The sequence below is a fragment of the Aotus nancymaae genome, unplaced genomic scaffold (genome assembly GCF_030222135.1).
Source record: "Aotus nancymaae isolate 86718 unplaced genomic scaffold, 86718_ANA_hifiasm-v0.15.2.pri h1tg000009l, whole genome shotgun sequence".
NCBI classification, from domain to species: Eukaryota; Metazoa; Chordata; class Mammalia; order Primates; family Aotidae; genus Aotus; species Aotus nancymaae.
This window is the reverse complement of record NW_026988420.1, coordinates 8,400,269-8,414,203: the sequence shown is the minus strand read 5'-3', so window position 1 is coordinate 8,414,203 and position 13,935 is coordinate 8,400,269. Positions and strand designations below refer to the sequence as shown.

Genomic DNA, 13,935 nt, shown 5'->3' with positions numbered 1-13,935 from the left:
TGGGAAGCTGAAGTGAGCTGATCACTTGAGGCCAGGAGTTCAAAACCAGCCTGGCCAACATGGCAAAACCCTGTCTCTACTAAAAATATGAAAATTAGCTGGCATGGTAGCATGCGCCTGTAGTCCCAGCTACTCAGGTGACTGAGGCAAGATAATTGCTTAAACCCAGGAGGCGGAGGTTGTAATGAGCTGAGATGGTGCCAATGTACTCCAGCCTGGGCGGTAGAGCGAGACTCTGACTCAAAAAAAAAAAAAAAAAAAAAAACCCACACACAAATGATTAGTTTTCACTCACAGATAATACATAAACATTTTCTTCTGCTTTTCCCTCCCTAAAATATTGTTTGATAGAAAAGAGATGATTTACTATAGTTCACTTCCCAAGACTCTATGAAGAAAGCAGTGAGAGGCTACTAGAGAGACAGCACAAATTCTTGCTGAATAGAAGTGAATATTACCACATTTATTTTACATCTTAGTAAACTAAGGCCTAGAGAAGTTAATTTAAATTAAGTTGGCAATAAATGGCAGAGCTGGGATTTAAACCCAAGGGTGAATCCAAAATCATTGTTCTATTATACTACACTGCCCCTAAACCCGTATAAATGCAAATGTAAGATGAGTACAGGGAAATGGACCATCAAAAATCAATTCTTGGCTAGGCGTAGTGGCTCACACCTATAATCCCAACATTTTGGGAGGCTGAGACTGAAGGATCACCTTGAGGTTAGGAGCTTAAGACAGCCTGGGCAACACAGTGAGACCCCACCTTTACAAAAAAATTTTTTTAATTAGCCAGGTACAGTGGCATGCACCTACAGTCCCAGCTACTCAGGAAGTTGAGGTGGGAGGATCACTTGAGCTCAGGTGATCAAGGTGGCAGTGAGGTATGAACATGTCACTGCACTTCAGCCTGGGCAATAGAGTGAGATTCTGTTTCTAAAACAACAAAACAAACAAACAAAACCAATACTCTTTGAAAGTGAAGGGGGAAAAGCCAGATTACATACAGACAGTTTCTGGCCAATGAAGGTGGATGGAAATGTCTTTCTAGAAGAGGTATGAAGGAAAAATTAGTTACCTAATTTAATAGTTCATGAAGTCGACCCTTTCCTCATCTATAGAAAACCTTTAGTTAATTTTCTCTACTTTTCAAATCTCTCTTAAAAATCACCTTTATAAAGAAAGTTTCTAGCCAGTACTAAATCAATGTTCTGATCATTTATCATTCTCTTTTCTTACAGAGGTTTTAATCCTCTTGTTCACTGCCATTTATGTCTGAGACTAAGAAAATCTTAAGTAAATTCTTGAATCACTTACAAATTCTTTTTTTTTTTTTTTTAAGACAGAGTCTTACTCTGTGGCCCAGGCTGTATTGCAGTGGCAAGAACTAGGCTCACTGCAACCTCCGTCCCCCAGATTAAAGCAATTCTCCTGCCTCAGCCTTGCGAGTAGCTGGGATTACAGATGCGTGCCACCATGCCCAGCTAACCTGTTGTATTTTTAGTAGAGATGGCATTTCACCATGTTAGGATGGTCTTGATCTCCTGACCTCATGATCCATACATGTGGGTCTCCCGAAGTGCTGAGATAACAGGCATGAGCCACTGCACCCAGCCCCATTTACAAATTCTTAACAGTCCAAGTAGAGAGGAAGATATATGAAATGTCTTAACCTCATTTTTTAGGCCTTCCTAATGAGCTAGTTTCAAGCTACTGGGCAAGGACAAGCAGGGACAGTGTATGCATTTAACCTGCCTTATAGACAATATTTTTTCACATTTAATGTTTTTAATGTAGTCACCAAGACAAATGTAATCCTGAAATTACATTCCATTTCCCACTACTGATTTCCTACTGCTATAGTAGTTCTCAGCCCTGGTATTAGAAATTTGACTTTGGCCAGGCGTAATGGCTCAAACCTATAATCTTTGGGAGACAAAGGCAGGTAGATTTCTTGAGCCTGGGAGTTGAAGACCAGCCTGGGCAACACAGCAAAACCCTGTCTCTACAAAAATATGAAAAAATCAGTTCAGTGTGGTGGTGCGCACCTGCAGTCCCAGCTACTCAAGAGGCTGACGTGGGAGAACCACTTGAGCACAGGGAGGTCAAGGCTGCAGTAAGCCAAGATTGCGCCACCGCACTCCAGCCTAGGCAATAGAGTGAGACCCAGTCTCAAAAACAAAACAAGAAACACAGAAAGAAACAAATTTGACTTTAAAAAAAACTTTGGAGTCTTTCATGAGAATATTACATTTACTCTATTCTCAAAATGTACACACAATGAAGAGAGCAAAATCTTCTCTAAGTGAACAACAGCGACATCTGTTCCAATCATTCTCAGAAGATCAGTTATTTCAGTGGCTCAAAAAAATCCAATTGTCAGGTTGCAGTGGGACTAATTTTTGTGCTGAGTCAAATTAACAAAGGGGAAAGGAAGCAGAGAACTCAGTTCCCTAGTATGTGTTCATTCCTGAGAGAGGCAAGGGACTCTTGATCCTTTGCCTGCACCATCCCAGTATCAACAAGCTACTCATAGGGCAGGCGCAAAAATTCTACCCCAATACCAAAATCCCAGCTGGAATGATCACCAAACTAACAAGGGAAAAGTATTAGTCATAAATAGACAGATCTCAAAGTTACTAATAATGTTCCTCAAGTTTAAATCCTGTCTATCACAATGAGCTGGACTCACTGCAGACCATCAAAATGAAACAAGATGTTCTTAAGTGAAATCTGAAATATGAAGTGCAACTTGATTCAGAGCATTAGGGACAAGGATAATATTTCCAAGTAGCAGCCTCAGTTGCAAACCTTTTCTCTGCTAGTTTTATCTATGTATATCCACCACTTCTTTTTCCCCAGACTATTGATGATGGCCACTATTGGATAATGCACATGGCCAATAGTTTAGGAGCAAATTCTAACAAAATTCACAGAAATGACAAGATTACCATCATGTAACTCATGTAGGCATTGATGAAGCATCAGCATCTCATGAACAAAGCTTATGATATTTGGCATACTATATTTGGTATATGGAATATTATGGTATATTAAATTATAATATTTTACAACAATTAAAATAATGATTATGAATATTTATGGAAACATGGAAAATACAAAATCAAATGAAAAAGCAAAGTATACCACATCTATATTATGTACATATATTAAAAAAGACTAGAAGAAAACCTGAACAAATGAAAATTGCTTGACTGATAGCTTTTTCACTTTTTCTTTTAGGTAGATATCCGTTACTCTTGCTATAATGCTATTTGTGTAACCAGAAAATATAAATTGTTAATATTTATAAATACAAATAGTACACTTACCACAGTGGGATTGCCACTACTTATCAACTGGCTGACTTCATGAAAAATGCTTTTGCAGTCAATTGATTTATCTAATGATCCTCTTTTTACAATTACTGCTACTGCTAGTAGAATCTGTTCCCGAACATACTTTTGAAGGCTGTAAAATAAAAACCATTGTGAAAACATTTACCTAAATCTAATACAAGAATACTCCCAAACTTCTCTCTACGCCTGACACTACTAATAACATTGCTGACATGTGAGAGTAGTAAAGCCAAATGGTTACGTCCAGACTCCAAAGCCAGGAGGTCTGGGGGTTCAATCCCAGGCTCCATTGTGGACTGGCTGTATGACCCTGGGGAAGACAGTTAGCATTCAGGGCCTTGGTTTTCTCATCTGTAAAATGACAATAACACCACTAGTGTTATTATAAGGGTTAAATGTTCCTAGAATTGTGCCCAGTACATACTAAGCACTATACAAGTGTTATTTGCTTCAGACAATATTCCAATAGATGTAAGTCAGCTCCCTGTTAAATATTTGTAGGGAAAAAAGAATCACTAAGATTAAAATTCCACTAGTTTTGAGATAAATTTTGTCTAACCTACATCTACAACCACTAATCTAATCCTAAATCTCATTTCCCTTTAATGTGAAAAGGCAACATACTAGCTATCCAAAATACATCATTATGGAAACATAAAATTGTAACACACACACACACACACACACACACACACACACACACTCAAAATGTTCATATCTAGGTTCTGCTCCTCCATGTGATGACAGAAGCACCCATCTGAAGTGCAGACATTCTACCAAGCCCATTTGACCACAAGGGCACAGAAACTTAATTGACTTTTCACAATCTTTTCTGAAACATAAGGATCAGAAAACATAACCCCAAACTTTATAATCTAGTCTCTAGAATGCCGCAAAGATACAACCACCATGTGCCCCTGGAATAATCCCAAACCTCTTAACATGGCTTATAAACAGTAGGAACCATTCTAACTTTCCTAGGACAGCCTCAATTTATCTGTTGCTCCAAATAATTATTAATAGTTCTTTATTTCACTGTCAAAAGTGTCCCAGTTTGGACATCCACCTATAGCCACCTGGTGGCTGCTCCTCTCCTTGACCTCCGCCCTTCCACATGCACTCACAACTGCAGATACATCGACCTTTCAATTCCTCACTGAACACTCTGCAGTTTCAGGCCTCTGAACTTCTATTCCCTCTACCAAGATTGTGATATCACTTTCTCCAGAATGTTATTACTAAGGGTTCCCACAGCACCCTCACATGACATGACATATCTGTTACCACTGTTCACTGGCTCCCAGATCAGCCACCCATTCTAAGCACACTAGCATATACAAAGCATACTGCCTGTGAGAGAATAAGCCTTTATTAGATATTTATACAGATGAATAAACATGTCTCCCTATTGTCAAGACTAAAGGGAAAAAACATTCCTTCAAAATATAGACTTGAATCAGTCATCCTTCATTCATTAAGCAAATAAACACAGAGATCCTACTAGGTGTAAAAATATTAGTTGGTCAAAGGGAATTTTTGTACTTTTAGGGGTACAGAATAGTTTCATAGGCACCAACTTCTACTAGAAAACGTACATAAAGCTGAAGACTATGACTACAAATGTACATAAAGCTGAAGACTATGACTACAAATGTACACAAAGCTAGTTTTAAATATCTCTATTGGCAAGAATTAGAAACTATTAAAATAAAAAATATCTACCATTTACTGAATGCTTATGATATGCAAGAATTTATATAAACTAATTTCACAAATATTAACACAGCTAATCCTTATACTACTACTACTATTATTCATTCCATTTAAAAATCAAATCAGAAAATTAAGGTGCAAAGAAGTAATCTGCCCAATGTTGCAGAGTTAAGTGGCAGAAGTGGGGTGCAAATCCCTTTCTTGACCACTATGCTGCACTTGGCTATTTAATAGAGGGCATTGCATATTTCACTGTATACAAATTTTATTTCAGTTAAGAGGAAGAAAAAAGAAAAGAATTCTGTGCATGCAATGGGAAGCACACAACATTATTTATGTAATTGTCGACTACACAGCCTATAGTATTCTACCTATGCAGTATGCCAAAAACATTTAGCTTGACTCTAATCCACACTGTAGGGCGTTCTACAAGATACAAATATCTGTGTCATTAAAGGCAAAAAAGAGCACACAATAATTCTAGATTAAAAGAGACAAAAGAGATATGACAACTAAATACAATATAATCTCTGGCTCACCTGGATTTAAAAAAATAACCTACTGTACCTAAATAAAGCAAATATTAATAGAGGTGAAGTGACAGACTGCAATACAAAAAAAAAAAACTACAAAAAGGAAAAAGGATATAAATATTATTCAGGCAATTGGGAAACTCAAAATATGGAATCAGAGTTATTAGCTCATATAAATGTACCAATTATATCAGGAGTATTGAGACTATACTTTCAGAAGAGACATGTTCAAGGACTTTAAGGCTAAAGTATCATTATGTCTGTGGCCCTCTCAGACAGTTAGGGGTAAAAAAATGCATATATACATAAGAGAGAAAACAAATGTGACAAAATGTTAACTGAGCCTCTACTGGAAAAAGGGTTGTGTGTCTTCATCAGACAATTCTTTCAACTTTGCTCAAAGTTTACCATTGCACTCCAGCCTGGGCAACACAGTGAGACTCTGTATATATATAGACATATATATATTTCCACATTGAAATAGCTTATATATATATATATATTAATTTAGCTTCTAAATTAATCAAAATGATTTTTTAAATGAGATTATTTTGGGCCAGGCATGGTGGCTCATTCCTGTAATCCCAGCACTTTGGGAGAATGAGGCAGGAGGATTGCTTGAGCTCAGGAGTTAAAGACCAGCCTGGGCAACACAGCAAGACCCTGTCTCAATTTTAAAAAATTAAAAGGAAAAAAAAAGAATGAGATTATTTTGGATAATACAAGAGACCACACACATATACATAATGAAAATCTGTTACACATTTAAGTCTACCACAGTCTCCAGAGTTCACTGGTTCTCAGGTTGGGGATAAATAAGCAGCTCCAGAAAAGAAAACCTGTCTAGTTGGCCAGAAGCTCCCCTGCTGGCCCTGACTCCTTAAGGAAGGCTGGTCCAGATGATGATGGCTGGAGCAGCCAGAGCTTTTACTTCCCCCCAGGCACTGTGCTGAACTGTCTCATGTAATCCTAACACCAACCTTATGAGATGGGTACTACAACCACGAGTACCTGTTCTACAGCTAAAACAGAATATTAAAGAGAAGACTTTATGTTACTTTCTCAAGGTCATATAAATAGATTGCTGTTCAGAAAACTAACATTTTAGGCCTGGAGGCCAAAAATAATTTTTTTAACCTTCCCACATACAAACTCCTTTAAACACAGAGGCCCTAAGGCTTATTTTCTTTATTACATAAATATAAATAAATGTGAAGGTTTCTCAACTTGTGTTCAACAATAAGTATACTATCATAATTGATTTCAAAATATTTTAGTAGGGTAAAGAAAAATATCAAAACAAGTATCATTTTAGTAGAATTCAACAAAACACAAACCTCTTCCATGGTTGCAGTTGATGATACAAATTTTGATGTGTCTGAGTTACACCGTATGCAAAACAATGAACAAAATAACGGAACAAACATTTGCTGATATTGTCAAGACCTCTACTCACCTCTACTTACCTTTCTTTAGGTACAGAGGGGTCAAAAGAAAAACACCCCTGTCAGATCTAGCAACTATGGTCAAATAAAAACAACAAAAAGGCAAACTAGTATCACATCCAAATGGACCCACCAAACAAAAATCAACCAATCAATCCAGCATGACAGAGAAAAGAAAGGTTTCAAGCTAGGAACAAGTCCTCGTTATTCTAAGAATAACCAGAAAAAAACTAGCCATGCCCTCCTCACAAACATGTATATCTATTTATCTACAGGACACATCATCCACTAAACCTGCAATACTAATAGGCTATAGAAACCTTGCCTTCGTACTCTCATGTATTTTTTTTTTGTACGTAAGGCAGCTGGCAGTTAACAAAGTGCTGAAGTCATGTCAGATATTATTAAATATTATTAACTAAGACTGCCAGGATACAGTCAACAGAAATAAATGAATGACAGTATGCTCTAAAATTAAAATTGTATGTATATACTTATTGCCATTAATCACCATTCCTAAGCACACATATTTCTGATTACATAACAAAATTTTTTCTTCAATGAGTCTGGAAATGAACATCTACAGTATCAATTGCACAAACAGTAAACATACAAGGGTGTTGTCTATTCTTAAAAGAATACATGGTCTTTGGGGAACTTAATGAGAAAAGGTAAAGAGTAAATCAATTTCTCCCCAAAAGTTATATAGCTGATAGTTTTCCTCTTTCTTTTCTTTTTTTTTTTTGAGACAAAGTCCCACTCTGTCACCTACTGCAACCTCCACCTCCCAGGTTCAAGTGATTCTCCTGCTTCAGCCTCCCAAGTAGCTGGGACTACAGGCATGCACTATCACGCCCGGCCAATTTTTGTATTTTTAGTAGAGATGGGGTTTTACCACATGGCCAGGCTGGTCTTGAACCCTTGACCTCAAATGATCCACCTGCCTCGGCCTCCCAAAGTCCTGGAATTATAAGCAAGAGCCAACGCACCTGCCCTCATATTAAAAAAAAAAAAAAAAAATCACTCAAGAAATAAATGTACAAAATTTTGTAAAATGTTTAAGCAATACAGAGATGTACAATGTAAAAAGAAAATTTACTTTCACCCCATTCCTCAAAACTGATCCTATTTTCAATGGAAGCTACTTAAAGATTTTGGAACTTCTTATAGAACCTTTCCCATGCACATTGTTCTTTTCAACATGGAGTCTCGCTCTGTCATCAGACTGGAGTGCAGTGGTGCGATCTTGGCTCACTGAAACCTCTGCCTCCCAGATTCAAACGATGCTCCTGCCTCAGCCTCTCGAGTGGCTGGGACTTCAAGTGCATGCCACCATACCCAGCTAATTTTTGTATTTTCCATAGAAACAGGGTTTCACCATGTTGGCCAGGCTGGTCTCAATCTCTTGACCTGGTGATCCACCTACCTCGGCCTCCCAAAGTACTGGGATCACAGCCACCGCACTCAGCCCTCTATGCACATTTCTATGTACATATATATGTAACATTTGATTTGTTAGTGGTACTTAGCATCCTCCCGCTCCCTGTTTTAGGATACTCACCTGTGTTATATTAAAACCATTTTTAATTTAAAACACAATAAAAGAAATAATCGCCCCTACTAAGCATCAAAAGAACAAGTTAATATAAAGGTTCTTCATCTAAGTCTCTAAGGTCAACTTTTATTTATAACTAAATTCTTCAGAACTCAACAACAACAAAACATAATTTCCAGCACAACCTTTTCAAAGAAACAAAACATAGTATCATAAGCTTAACTAAAAGGTATTATTTCATTAAGCACTAAAGCTACCTACAATTATGTCAAGTGTTTAAAATATGAGCCACACATATAACTTAACCTGAAACATCTATAACTTTTTTACATTTTTTTCTTTTTTTGTACTTTGTAGAGATGGAGTTTCACTATGTTGCTCAGACTGATCTCAAACTCTTGGGCTCAAGGAGATCCTCCTTCTTGGCCTCCCAAAATGCTGAGATTACAGTTCTGAACCACTATACCCAGCCAAAAGTTTTTAAAATGCAAATCAAAAGCAACTCTAAAGAGATACACAGAAGCTCAGCAAAAGTATTTCAGCAGTACCCCTCCATGTACTTACTTGGGCCTTTGTAAGACATAGGTTAAAAGGAATGTTCGCAGAGACTCGATGCTACCTTTTTCCAAGAGAATCCACTCTCGGACAACTGCTTCCATTATGGCTGTGGCAGCTTGAAAAAGGACATAGTCCACTTTACTAGTTTCTGAGGAGAAAATTAAAAACTTTCTTTAAACAATAGTTCATTTTACCTTGAACATTTTGCATTTATTAATTTTAAAACAGAACTTTTCAGACAAGGAATAAGATGGTTACCTGTTCTTTTTTTAATCCAGTGACCTTGCTCTAGCACCACAAAGAGGTTAGTTCCTCTCAGAAGACACCTCAGGCAGGTGGCAGCTAATCACCGATCACAATTTTCACAAACTTTCCTCACCTCTCTTCAACTGTTACTTCCAAAGCATGAAGAACTAAAAAATAACACAGCTTTAAAAAAAATAAAAATAAAAATATAAAGCAATCAGAAAATTTCCTAAGATTCTCACCCTGTGCAAAATAGAGCTTCGTATCTGAAAAATATTTTAATAAACTAGTCATTGAACATTACTATCTGTGATGAGCCATGCTGTTAAAATATTCCCATTTTAAGTATTAAGCTTTCAGCAGGATGACCCATCTCTAATAGCAAGTTCAGAAATAAAAATGATCATGTTCAGGTTTTCTTTCTCAAAATGTAAAAAACAAAATAAGTCACATTTACACAAGGTGAGAAGTGCTTGTGAATTTTCTGATTGCAGTACTGATCAAACTGAGTAAAATCCCAAAGCTACACTTAGGAAGACCCAGCCTGAGCTAGCAAGTTATAGTATCTGATCTAAAATCTAAATCAGGGGAGAAAAAATAGAAAATTAACACACTTTAAACATTTTTTATATTAATTTTCTATTTTTTCTTTTATTCACCAATACCACTACAATCAGTTTCCAAACAGCATTATCAGCAGGGAGAAACAGTCAAAATGAAGTCAAGAAAAAGTAGAAATGTTCTGAAGCTCTAAAAAATAACCATCATGTGAAATCCATGAAAAGTCCACGATTAGACTCCAGATTATTTGCCAAGATCACTGGACATGCATATCTGAAAGCCATGAGAAATTAACTCTAGGCATAGACTGGCATCTTCAAGAATTTATCAGAAGAGCATGAAGATATATATAGTCAAGCACACTGTTTTCTCTCCTATTCAAGCTCAGGTCATTTAAAAATCTTACAAGTGTTCTTGACATATTAGCTATAAAAATGTAGGAGAAAAGGCATACCCTATATAAATTTCTATCACATTAGACTACTACATAGGAGTTTTGATCATATCAAAACTACTAAGAAATCGATTTGAACCTTTTTTTAAAGTTTTGATTCTATGTATCTTAACATGAACTCTAATTGAGATGATTATCAGAATTGATACAAATTTAGAAATTTAAAATATAATAAATAATTAAAATAAAGCAATAGCTTCTAAAAATGTGAACCTATTAGAAAAAAAGAGGATTTGAACAGAAACCCAGCTCCATCTATTTAGATCAACTAAAGAGAAACATGGTACTGTCTCATAAAGGTAATTTAAATAATCTCTCATTATAAACCTCTTCTTAAAGAAAATGATCTTTGTTTGCCTATCTTCATTTTCTACTGCAATAGTAAAAATTTTAAGGACAAGAAACCAGAAATCCTTAACCGTGGATTTCAACAAGGAAGCAAAATCTCAGGGACTCTCAGGATTTTAGAAATAGAACTCAAGATCATCTAAATCAATTCCTGCATCTTATAGGAGCTGAAGAAACCGATGCTGCAAGAAATAGGAAATTTGAGGTCACATGGCTGGTAAATCTTCCTTGAGCAATACTAATCTACCCTGAAACACACATGCCACTGAAGACAAGAGCAAATAAACACCTTCAATGTTAATGATCACTGAAACATTCTAACTATTTGTTTTTATGTCCAAGCCTTTTTCTGCCCTTTGGAGGGAGTGGGTGTTAGATGTGAGGAAGCAGTTATAGGAGATGAATATTCAGAAGTTTTCAAGAGACAAAAGTTTCTTAACTCTTTCTTAGACACCTCTGCATGTGGTATTAAATGAAGATCTCTAAATGACTACTCCCATAAGAAGCTGACTCTAAGAATGGAGAAATAAAAAAAAAAAAAAGTCTAATTCCTAATTTAAAAGAAGAAATTTTCTTAAGCTAATAAATTACCCTTTCTCATAAAAACCATTATTAGCTATCGTAATTTAACTTATACATAGTAGAAGTATGAAAGAGATGCCAGAAGGGACTCTAGAAGCCTACCAGTATGAAATTAGAACTTCATAAATACATATGAGTTTTATTTTTACTCTTTGTTATAAAGATGCCTGGAACTACAGGAACTCACAATTCATCTAGAATTTTTTTTCTTTTCTTTTTTGACACGGAGTTTCACTCTTGTTGCCCAGGCTGGAGTGCAATGGCACGACCTTGGCTCACCAAAACCCTCACCTCCCACTTCAAGCAATTCTCCTGCTTCAGCCTCCCAAAGTGTTGGGATTACAGGCATGTAACACTGCTCCCAGCCTCATCTAGAATTTCTAAACTAACTACTTTTAGGAAGATCTGCCACTGACTAGGACACTGTCCACAGAATAAATTACTTTAGGTGACTTCAGCAGAATGTTTTCATTTGCTACCACAGTAACTTTCTTGAATGATAATTATGTAAATAAAATTCATTTGCATTTTGTCAGCCATCTGAAACTAGACAGAAACATGAAGATAAAAGTTAAAGTTAATAATAGAGGAAAAGCACCACATTTTGACCAAAAAGTTTTTGAAAAAAGAAAACAAAACCCCAGTAGTGAAGCTACAGATATACAACTACTACAATCAACTCTCTGGCCTTAAAGATTTCTGTCCAAAGCACAGGCAATAAATACAAGCTCCAAAAATCTGCTGTTTGACTCAATGATACCTATGCCCACACGCTAATGACAAAAAGTCCAGATGGAAGATGATTTACTAATTCCCCATGACTGACAGCACTACTAAGGAAACAATCTTCCAGAGATGTAAAACTTTACTAGTCTAACTGACTTTTTGGTAGCTTATTATTTTGTTTTGGCTACTTCTGAAATCAGAAGTCAAAGAAATCCATTTCTCCCTAAGAAAGGAGCAAAAGGATGCCATAAAGTTAGCTCCAGAAGAAGTAAACCAATTCTTCACTATTCTTGATTATTTCTTTAACAAGAATAGAACTCATTGGTTTTTTAAAGGAAGATCTGATCCTAAAAAAATATAAATTCCTAAGTGCCAAAGACTTCTGAAGTGAAGAAGTCTAAAAGTGCTCTTCTGACAAAATGCACAAGCATGCCGCATGCACGCACAGATAGATCCACCACATACACAAACACAGAAAAGAGCAAAGAACATAAAAACTAGAATAAAAACAAAAGGATAAGAAGAGAGAGAAATGAGGAAAAATTAGCAACATATAAAACTGAAGTCGGAAGTTGAGAAGGAAGAATTTGAAGAGGCTAGAAAAGGGAAGCATCAAAGAGAAAGTCTTCCCTTTAGTAGAATATACTACCCAGACCTTCTATAAAAATGATCACATAATCCCTAAACAAGAATGTGAAAATTCTGAACTGCGATTGACTGCCACTTGTATGAGAAGTCTTCTTAGAGGAATTTACCCTTCTGTACTGGTGGCAACTGAATAAGGAGTGAAAAGATTTTCTGTGAAGTTTAGATGTAAACATTAATGTAACACAGGGCTTTGCAGTACATTAATGATTATGCTTGTAATACATGCACTCCACCTTTTAAATAGTCAAGTCTCAAAACCCAAACTGATTTTAAAAGCATGGCCAGAACTAGCAATACTACTCTTTGAAAAATTTTATCAGGAAAACAAAAGTATTCCAAAACAAGCTCAATCATAACAAAGCAACAATACTTCATAAAATTCACATATTCTAAAAAGGAAAGTGGTATAAACAAATATGCTCTAATAAAATACTTATAACTTAGATCAACTATTTCCCAACTAGTGTAGAATGACACTGAATTCCAATTCAAAGTCAGATGAAACACTGATGGAATCCTAGTCAATGTCATTAAGGCATATGCCATGAAAACCAGACTCAAATTATTTTAGGTTTTCTAAACCTATTAATCCTGAACAATTTCAAGGCAGTAAGGATGAGTTAATACCCCCTTAAACTCTTTATGCTGTTTAGTTTTGCTTCATTTAACATTGACTTAAATATCCTGCACAGGTATAAGATAAATCTTCTTAGTGCCAGAAACGAATCCATCCAACTATAAAAGCTGACCACTGAAATAACTGAATTCATTAATTAAAATGGCTTCAGGGAGTATTTAAAAGGTAGTTGTTGAACCTGTTCCTCTGCTAAGACCTAACTCCTGAATGAGACCAGAGCCACCTTCACCACTGCTGCTAGTCCCTTGCAAACAGAGAACACAGCATTTCTTAAGCCGATTATATTTTTTGAAAGCTGTTTAAAATCAAGTATATGGCCATGACTTTTACCTTACTATTCACATAGTGCTTTTACATAATGAAATTTTTACCTCACAAAACAACTTAAGATAGCAAATCCATTAAGACAAACGGTATCATTATTGCCATAAGGCAGATGCAAAAGAGGCCCAGAGAGGTGAAGTGACTTCCTCAACGTGCACCACTGGCACCTAGATGTCATAGTTGCTACATCATCACTCTTTCCACTACAATCAAACAACTCTCTTTCATAAGCCCTTATATGTA

The 13,935-nt window shown here is 36.2% G+C and overlaps 1 protein-coding gene across 5 annotated transcripts in view; it reads right to left on the bottom strand.

The window, feature by feature from the left end:
• Nucleotides 1-13,935, bottom strand: part of XPO4 (exportin 4) — a 113,411-nt gene that overhangs the window by 74,164 nt on the left and 25,312 nt on the right. For 4 of the 5 annotated variants that reach the window (XM_021664907.2, XM_064373540.1, XM_064373538.1 and 1 more), the window contains exons 3-4: nucleotides 9,173-9,314; nucleotides 3,336-3,474 (exon numbers count right to left, since the gene is read on the bottom strand). In XM_021664907.2, coding sequence (XP_021520582.2) covers nucleotides 3,336-3,474; nucleotides 9,173-9,314 — 281 coding nt within the window. Of the gene's footprint in view, nucleotides 1-3,335; nucleotides 3,475-9,172; nucleotides 9,315-9,424; nucleotides 9,580-13,935 lie in introns of all 5 variants that reach the window. The other variant, XM_064373539.1, reaches the window with a different exon arrangement.